The sequence below is a fragment of the Parasteatoda tepidariorum genome, chromosome 2 (genome assembly GCF_982258835.1).
Source record: "Parasteatoda tepidariorum strain Cologne lab strain chromosome 2, Ptep-v5.0, whole genome shotgun sequence".
Classification (NCBI taxonomy): Eukaryota; Metazoa; Arthropoda; class Arachnida; order Araneae; family Theridiidae; genus Parasteatoda; species Parasteatoda tepidariorum.
This window is the reverse complement of record NC_141756.1, coordinates 78832544-78842917: the sequence shown is the minus strand read 5'-3', so window position 1 is coordinate 78842917 and position 10374 is coordinate 78832544. Positions and strand designations below refer to the sequence as shown.

At 30.9% G+C, this 10374-nt stretch overlaps 1 protein-coding gene across 1 annotated transcript in view; it reads left to right on the top strand.

The window, feature by feature from the left end:
- The first annotated feature begins 1587 nt into the window (after positions 1–1587).
- LOC107436423 (uncharacterized) overlaps positions 1588–10374 on the top strand; it is a 49577-nt gene continuing 40790 nt past the window's right edge. Inside the window, exon 1 of the mRNA XM_043041870.3 lies at positions 1588–2182. Coding sequence (XP_042897804.2) covers positions 1945–2182 — 238 coding nt within the window. The 5' untranslated portion in view covers positions 1588–1944. The remainder of the gene's footprint in view (positions 2183–10374) is intronic.

The window sequence follows — 10374 nt, the reverse complement described above, 5'->3', positions numbered from 1 at the left end:
TAAATTTAAAAGAAGCAACGACTGCCAAAAATTTGATTATTTCAAGCAAGATCGTTTATATACAGTGTTCAAAGCTAAAGGCGATGCTACCAAAAATTAAGTAATTTTTTTCTATTTATAATTAAATTTTATTGTTTATAAGGAAATGTTCTAAGATTTATAACCGCGTAAAATTTTATTCCAATATTTCGATTATTTTAAAAAATAAATTGTGTTATTAATTTATGCATTGTTTTGATTTTTTAAACATATTGTGAGTATATATATTTGATGCGTCAAATTTGTGATTTAATTTAAATAAGTAAAAAGCAAATAAATACAGTAAGAGACGAATTTATCAGTTATTCAATAAATGTCGATTTTTTTAATTATTATATAATGTTTAATTTTTCAATTATTCGATCAAAGTCGAATTTTTCAATTATGCTAATATTTTGCATCAGAGCTGTATTGTTTTAGAAAATTTTGCCAATTATGAGATCAGAAATGCATAATGCTTTAGTGAGCCGAAATAAATATTTTACCGAAGAATAATGAAAGAAAATATTAATCAAAGATGAAAAGTCATTTTTTTTTGTAATATTTTCCTATTTTTATTATTTAATTAAATAATGATGAAACTATTCAGCTCATTCATATTTTATATTATTATTAAATATATTATTTGCATGCTCAAATATCTGAAAATACGATGTAAAATTTTAATGGACGTGCAACCCTCTCTTTCGAAGATCTACCGAGAAAATGCAAACCTTAAAGTTTTTCATCACGCTCTCCTTACTAGTGATTTGTAAGTTTTTGTCAACGTTTTTTTTTTCTGTTCTTCGCTTAAAATTCATTTGGCGACTCCTTATGTGTGTATTTTTTTGTTTCCAGTTTGGAAAACTATGCTACGATTGTATATTAAGCGTTGTGTTTAAGGAGCAACCAATATAATATGTTACGAAATTTCAAATTAATCTAATCAACGTAAATTCAAAGTTTTAGGAGTGCCGATTAATAGGATAATTTTTATGTCCGACTTTTTATCTCCTATTAACGTTTTGTATTAAATTTATAATTTTTTAAAAACTTATTTGTTAGAAACTATTAAAAATTCAACCGTTTTTTTCACCTTCATGCAGCTGTATGCAGCTTACAGCAATGCTTTATTAATGTATTTGTGATAAAATTGTGACTTCCGTATTTTAATTTTATAACTTAATCTAAAACATTAAAACCTGTCTCATCGGAAAAACTGCTCTAAAAAATAACAGCATGAAAACTTCATAGAATATTTGTAATAAATAATCCATCTCGCGTATAATTAACTATTTCCATCTTTGACCTTTCAAAACTAGTTAAGAGACAACCAAACTAGACGATCGACCAAAAAAAAAAACAAGAATTATGCCACAGTAAATTTTCTCACAAGCATTTTCGTGTAATCCATAAATTCATCATAACTAATCCACTTCAAAGCGGATTATAAAGCTGCCATTCATTTAGAAAAATGATGCGCCGCTGCGAAACCGAAAATGGAACACCTAAAACCGAATCCCACACACCTGAGAAAGAACAGCACAAGTTTACTCAACCTGAAACGCTGTCCAATGGGAAAACGCCATCATTCATGGGTGTAGGGAGATGGGTGGACGCGCAACCCTCTCCTTCGAAGTTCTACCGAAAAGTTTGTAGCGTCCTAACCACATTTGTTTACGGCGCTGATCGCGTTTTTCCGATTCCTACTAAAAAACAGAGCTGAAACATAGAAACGCCCATTGAGAGGAATTCCAATATATTGTACTTGTTTCCCGCCCTCTTTGTATTCCATATGTCGAATTATTGTGAAAAGGGACAAATAGTCGTCTGCGAAAAATCCACCTGTTGGAGTTGATTACAGGTGCATCGAACTCGCCATGACGAGGCGGCCAGACCTCGGACTAAAAAAGTTGGATTTTGTTTATGTCAAAAAGAAAATTTAAAACATCAAGATCTTCGTCCTTTTGCAAAATGTGTAACTATTGGATTATTCTTTGGACGATAGTAATATCGTCTGCTTCTGTACCTGTGTGTTCTGCTCAAGAGACATGTTATCCACCTGGAGGGGTTGCCGGCATCGTTGTGGCCACGATAATCGTCACGTTTGTTGTTGGGGGCCTAGGGGTTGCCCTGGCTTGGCGGCGATGGACTCGTAAGACAGGTATGTTCAGCTTTTCTCTTGCTTTTTTTGTTGTGCTTTCAGTTATGTTATTACTTAAATTTTTTTCATTTGCATGTATACATTCTCCCAAAGGCTAAATACAGACTTCAACTAGTTTTTGTAAACATTGATGAATTTTTGCAGAAATCTTATTTTTTAAGTTCATCGCGAATAATTATAATGTTTACAAAAACAATGCAATGAATGTAACGAATTTTTTTTTTTTTTTTTAAATTGCTGATTTATTTTAGCGATGTAAAGTTTATTTTATTTTACATTGTTAAAGTTATTTTGCACAGAAAAAGTTTTCCATTTTCTGTAACTGAGTTATTTTAATTTAATTTTATGCATTAGTTGAAAAATCATGCGAACAACACTATAAATGCGTTATTTTGTTAAAAATTATTATGAATAGTTTGAAAATAGTTTGATTTTTATTAAACGAAATAACGATTTATTTAATTAAGAGTGCTTGGTTACTTAATTATTTAATGATAATTTTTTGCTCCATGTTTACCTTTAAATAAATCAGAAAAAGATTTTTTTAGTTATTGCAATCGAAATACATACACTCATATATTTTAAAAATTAAGCAATTTTAAATTAGAGCATCTGAGGTGAGTTTTAAGACATTTATGTCTATTGTAAACAAGTATTTTAATTTTTTATTGGAGTTATTCTAGGGATAAGTAAAATTTTTATTGGCTGTTATTTCAGATTAATTATTTTATTACAAAATTATCGAATATTTTAGAATAAAAGTTTCCTCCTCAATAAAATATTATCAGTCGTAGACGGATTATGGGTTAGAGTCCCATTGCCATCAAGCTAACCTTGGGAGGTTTTCGTGGTTTTCTTCTCCATGTAATTCAAATGCGGGTTAAGTCAAAAATAATTTCTCTCAATACTTGATCTAGGAGTTCCCTTGTCTTCTGAATTGGGTTCAAAATTATTAGGCTACGGAGTTGAACATAAGTAGTCGCAAACGCAAAAATTCGGTCTTCTGCTCAACGACGGTTATAAAAAAGAAGGAAAAAAAATGCTGAAATATGGTTTTCAATGAAATTAAAACGAAGGACGGCGAAAATAAAAGTTGAGAATGGCGATCACTACTAAGAATATTTTCTTTTATCATTTTTTTTAAATATATTTTTAAGTGTAAAGTTAAAATGAATGAGCTGAAATATGGTTTTTAATGAAAAACGGAGAAGAACGAAGATAAACGTTGCGAATGGCGATCAGAGAAACGTACTTCTTAATCGTTGAAAGACGTTTTTATTTTAAATTGAAAAGTTTAAATGAATGAGCTGAAATATGGTTTTTAATCAATCTAAAACCAAGAAAGATGAAAACGAATGTTGAGAATGGTGATCAGAGATTACGTATTTCTTCATTGTTGAAAGTATCTTAGTTTTTTTTTTTAATCTTAATTTGGAAAGTGCGATACAAAATACTAATGCAATATTTTTAATAATTTTTATATTGTTAGAATATTTTTTTTTTTAAATTTTGCTTTTCTTTCTTCACGAGCGCTTAATTTAAATAATTTCATAAAAAAAAAGCAAAAATTTTTTATAAATAAAGGGTTATTACTTGAATATAAATTCAATATCAGGTTTTAAAAATCATAACTAGTTTCAAAAAGTCTCGGAAGCCCTGCGACGCTTTCATGGAATCCTATGCACGTAATTACAAAAATACATTACATGCATTTCTATAACCGGGGTCACATGTTAGGAGGCCGCAGTCATAATTTATTTCCCTTCATGTGTTGCGCTACAACACGTAACTTATCCATAAAAAATAAAAATCACGATATTTGAATGAGATGAAAAGAAAAAAGATTGTTTCTATTCCCGTAAACAAGTAGTTAAGTTCTAGTTCAGGGTAAACAAGAAGTTTAATTCATTCCGAAGGACAGCATTAAAAAAAAATCAGCACGAATTTTCTCGTTTGCCTCAAATAGTGTAGCCGTTTGTAAAAAATAATAGAACCTGATTTCGCTCCGTGAGCGTGACCACCTGTTGCCACCCACTCAGCGTTGTATGACGTCACGCCTGAATCATATTCGCCCCCATTCAAGGACTTAATTTCTCGGAAAGAAAGGGTTTTCCACCTGTCCCAGGATTACGATGTGGAGAAGTAATCTCTTCCTTCTGCTCTGGACGAAATTGTTTAATTCATCCGAATCCCTATCATTTTGGGATTATATTCGGACTTGATTGTATGTGTTCTGGCTTAACCGGCAGTGGTTTACTATGTTTGATTTATTGTTAATATTTTTTATTTCATTTCAATTACTTAATATGCTGATATTATTTGCATATGCTGAAAGAAACGCAAAATAAATGAAAAAGAGGCTCAAAGTTTTGTCCATTATTCGATTCATTGTTAAATTTTAAGATACCAGTCCTTGGTAACTCTTATGGACTTTCGGTTGTGGGACTTTCCGAGGCATGTTATGGGAATTAAATAATATGTCTTTTCAAAAATTATTTGTTATCCTAATAATAATTTTAAAAAAACAAGTGCTTAATTTTAACTCATAATTTTGAGCAAAACCCTAAAAAGTGCCAGCTTCAAGGACTCTTCAGTCAAAATATTTTTATAGCCTTAAAACATCTCCTTCAGTTGGAATATCCCTGTAGCTTCAAGATGTTCCCTTTAAAAAACAACGGCGTCTTCATCATCAAATAAAACAAAAAAACCTATGATTCTGATGACTATTAATTAAGGTCGATTAAGATTGATGTCCGTTATACCGGACGACAAGTCCGAAGGGGTTAATTAATTGCAATAACAAAATTGCGAAACTTGTTCTTAAAAAGTATTAACAAAAGCTCGACCAATTTGCTATTTTGATCGAAGTAATGTGAATCAAATTGATTTGATATGCGGAGCTCAAATTTTTAAAGTGAATAATTATTTCGGACGCTACCGATTTATTTTATTTTATAACGATCGTTGAACAGTTGTTCCAGTTTTGGATTTACGTCTATCAATGTTCAACTCTGTTGTTTTGTAATTTTGAACCCCACCCAGAAGATAAGGTAACTCCTATATCATGCACTAGGGCAAACCTAGTTTTTAATTAACTAACCTGCATTTGCGTTGTATGAATATGAAACCTCTCTCCCCATGGTTAGCCCGACAAAAAGGAATTTCTTACCAAAAATCTGGCTCTCTCTGGGGAATTTTTGATCGGCACTGTAGTTGGTGCGAGCAGAATTTGAATAGAATTTGACCAATCAGGTGACTCAGGTTCCATCGCTAAGATTCGGACCCGAGTCACATGACTGAGAGGCAAACTTTCTATTTCCTGAGCCACCGTGACTGGAACGTTGCCAATTAAAAAATTTTGCTGAAGCAGATTAACAATTTTATTTGATATCATAATATAGCTTTAAATTAAAATAAAAAGCTTTAAAATAAAATAAAAAATATTTGATTTTGACACCCTTATTTAAGTTTAATAATAGCAATTTAAAATATTCTAAAAAAAAAAAAAGCTCCTTGTTTACCCTATTTTTGATGTCATCTTTCACAAATAATGGATACATATATTTATTATCATTTTTAAAGCATTTCATACACTCCCTATTTCCCTGGATAAATCTTTTTTAGACCACCCACGTATATCTCGATTTCCCAATATTAAAGTATTCTATAAAGTTAAATCATTCATTCTACAGAACATTATCATCCGTTGAATAAATAAAATAAATCATATCAGCATTTCATAACAAAATGCAGTGGAGCATAAAGTTAATAACAACCTCTTTATTTTCAATGACTATTGGTTTCCCTGCATTTTAGAAACAATTAAAATGATAAATGTATAAAGAAGCGGGTCAGGGATATTTGCTTTTTAAAATTCTAGAATAATATTTTGAGTCATATTATAAATACTTTGAATAAATGCTCTGTCTTGAAAGTTTTGCAGACAACATAAACATTTTTAAAATCCTGCTTAGTCAAACAAAAATTGCAAGCTGAAAAATCCCATTAAAATTTAACGGATATGAGTTATTAAATTAGTAGTCCTTTTTACAAAATATCAATAACGATTAAATATGTTGTATGGTAAGATAAAAATATGTGTACTATTTCAGGGGTCTGTTCTCTTTGTGAAGGGTCCGTTAACGGACCCTTCACAAAATATTTTAACTTAAAAACGGACCCTTCACAAAATGATTTTTCTTTTAATCGGACCCTTCACAAATTTTTTTATCTTCATTATTATTTTGTTAATCGAATAAACCCTTTCCAGGGCAGAAAACAAGAAAGATGGATGTAAACGAATTAAGTTTTGTCTTCGGCAGACGATTGTTCCATTATTCGTCCGAAATGAATATTCTGCGTTCAGCAGTATAGGCTAAATACCAAATATTTGTATGTTGCATCTCTAATTTAGAAGGAGCAATTGTTGTTTATTTTTTAAAATTTAATTTTTTTAATTACAATTTTACAGTGTTGAACATAATCTTGTATGTCTATGCAATTTAAAAACTCCTTGAAAATTTTTTTTTTGTGCAATAACGGACCCTATTTGCACAAATTCATAAAAGTGAACCCTGGTTGAAAGAATGTGAGTAATTTTTTCACAATTTCACGAAAAACGGACCTTTCACAAAATGTCTGGACAGACCCCTGTATTTATCATGAAGATAGACTCTCATTAATATTTATAATATATCCTGTATGTGAACAATGTGTAGTTAAAACTAGATTGTTAAACGAAAAATAAAATATTTTTTTTTGCTCCCAAGAAAACATGAGTGAGGTGTTTTATTACAATCAGACTGGAGGTTAACATTTTGTACATAATTCACTCCGTTTAAACAGATGTTGACTGGTCTTTTATTTTATTTTATAACCGTCGTTGAACAGGCGACCCAATCCTGAGTTTACAACATTTTAATGTTCAACTCTATAGTCTTCAAAATTTGAACCCCACCCGGAAGACAAGGAAACTCCTGTATCAAGCGCTGGGACAAACTAGTCTTCGTGGAATACGTTTTAATGGAGTTAACTCGCATCTGTGTTGCACGAAATAAAAAACGCCCACGGTTAGCCTAATAAAAAGGGATTTCTAATCCTTGATGTGGCTACTTGTGGGGAATTTTTTATCGGCACTGTAGTTGGTGCGAACCGGACCAGGCATCGATGGGATTCGAACCTGGGGTACCTGACTGGGAGGCGAACGCCTTATTTCTCGAAGCACCGCGGCTCGAACATTCCTGAAAAATTGAACTATTATTTCATACTATTTATTTCATATCATAATTTAGCCGTAAATCCGCTATGGAGCGGCTATTTTACGCAAGCTATAAAATAAACTTTTAATTTAAAAATATGAAATAAAAGAAAATATTATTTGCAAACTTAGCAGCAATGTAAAAAAGTTACAAAGAAAACAAATTTGTTCATACTTTTTTTTGTTGATATCACCTTCCAAAAATAATGTATACATACCCTTCGTTTTTAAAACATTTAATTCACCCCTATTTCCCCGGACAAATCTTTTTCAGACCACCCACCATATATCTCAATTCCCCAATGTTATAGTATTCTATAAATTTAAATCATTCATTCTATAGAACAATTTTATCTGTTGGTTAAGTTTAAAAAAAAATAAAAATCCTATCTGCATTTGATATCAGAATGCAATGGAACAGAATGTTAATAAAAACCTCTTTATTTTCAATGACTATTGGTTTCCCTGTATTTTAGAAGCAATTAAAATGAGATGTGTATATAGAGAAACGGGTCATGAATGTTTGCTTTTAAAAAGTCTGGAATAATATTTTGAGTCATGTTATCACTATTTTTGAATTTATACTCCGTCATGGTAGTTTTCTGAAAACATAAATATTTTTATAATCCTACTTAGTTAAACAAAAATTGCAAGCTGAAAAATCTCATTAAAACTTAACGGATGTGAGTTATTAAATAAGCAGTCCTTTTTACAAAATAATAACGACTGAATATGTTGTATGTTTCTATAAAAAATGTGTGTAGTATTTATTATGAAGATATATTCTCATCAGTATTTATAATATATCCTGTATATACCTATGCAAAATTAGGTTATTAAACTAAAAAAAAAAAATTTGCATGAAAATGGAATTGGAAAAAAAAATTTTTTTTTTCTCATAAAACATGAGTAAAGAGTTCTATTACTATCAGGAGTTATTATTACTATAAAGAGTTTTATTACTGGAGGTTAAAACTTATGACATAATTCTCTGCACTTAAGATGTTGACAGTCTTTTATTTTATAACCAGCGATGATCAGTTTCAGAGTTTACCTATTTCAGTGTTCGACTCCGTAGCCTTGTAATTTTGAACACAAACCAGAAGACAAGGGAACTTCTGAGTCTAGCGTAGGGACAAACTAACCTTCGAGGAGGACTGTTTGATGGAACTAATCCTCCTTTGCGTTACATGGAGTGAAAAACTAGACAGCAAGGGGATACTAACCCAGGATCCGTCTAACACTGAGGTTTTATCCCAGCACTGTGGTCGGTACGAACCAGTAGCAGAATTTGTGTCGACCAGCCAACGCCGGGATTCGAACCTGGGCCACCTGATTGGGAGGCGAGTGCTCTATTCTCTGAGCCACAGCAGCTTTTGAGTTGTGCTCTGAGTGAGTTTCAAGATTATAAGGGTTCGTTAAAGGAAGCTCTTATTTAGCCCCTTGTTGTTGCCCCGAGTAGTTGCCCGAATCCTGTTCGGGCAACTACTACGTGCATTTTTTGTGGTGCCCGAACCATAGAGGTGGTATAAGGGAGCCATTGGGGTGGTATATACCACCTCTATGGCCCGAACTGACTTCGGGCAGGAGAAAAATTAACGTTTTTATTTTGTGAAGCCCGAGCTGCGTTCGTTTCTACTTTAGGATATTTAGTTCACTATTTTTCTAATAGATGGCATTAGTGGTCCTAGTTTTTCACCGATTACGAGGGAAATGTGGGTGGGGGTTTTGGGACATGCCATACTGTAAAAGATTTGTAAAATTTATGTATTAAAAATCATATTGTTGTGAATTTGTATTATATTATACTAGTAATATTATATTTAGCTTCAAAATTTTGCTTAATTTGCTCTAATGGAATAAGATGTGTGTGTAATCCATTACTTTTTTATGTGTATGTAAAAATTATAAATACAGTAGTTATTGCATTTTAAATTTTATTTTTGTGATAAAACCGTTTTCTAACTTTTATAATAATATAAAGAACAAAATTAAGCTGTCAAAAATTTTTTCAATTCTTGGTCAATTTTTTCTGAAAAATGTGTCACTGTTAATGGGTTAAAGTGCTAAAAGAATAGTTTAATCATCATCGGTGATAAATAAATAGAATTGCAAAATTAATTGAAAAGATTAAAAGTTACTATCTACAAAAGAAAAAAAGGGGATTTGCAAATAAACAGACTTTTTCTGGAAAAAGGCAAGCTGGTTGGTTTTCATTAAAAAGACGGCTTTTATAAAGGAAAAAAGAGAAAAAAAAGCCGGTTTTCATTGGCTTTTTAATATTCTATTATTCAAAATTTACATACGCGTATTTAAATTAACTATATTAATGACTATTTAATGAAATAATAAAGTAAAATATGTCATTATACTGATTTTCTTTCTATTATAGACATTTGTTCTATAAATATATAAAATGTTATTAATTTTAATGATGCTGCTCTATATTTGCTTCAAAACCAGATGTTCTAATTCATTCTAACAATTGATTCAGGGCAATTATTTTTCAAAATTTTACTAAATCTTCTATAACCTGTACATGATTAGTTCGAAATAATTATTATATATTTTTTTTTTAAAAGTTGCACATTGTAGTTGTAGTGAATTATGTACGATTCATGTACTTATGCTGTATTAAATAAGTTGATTTCCAAACATAGTTTTAAGAAGTTTAAAATTATTGTTTTTGACGCTTTCGAAGTTAAAGCTGTTACTGAAAAAGTTGAAAGTTTTTCCTAACATGCAATCACGTCAATGTAGTACTTAACAATTTAATAGTCCTTTTATACTATTCCAGTTTTTAAAAATATTAGTATTAATGAAAGTTCGTTTTTCTAATTTTAGCCGCCATTTTTTTAGTTGGGGCGAACCAAAAAAGCTGGAACAGTCTTCTTTTTTTTTTTTTCCAACTGGCAAAAATTCATCGATGCTGGTT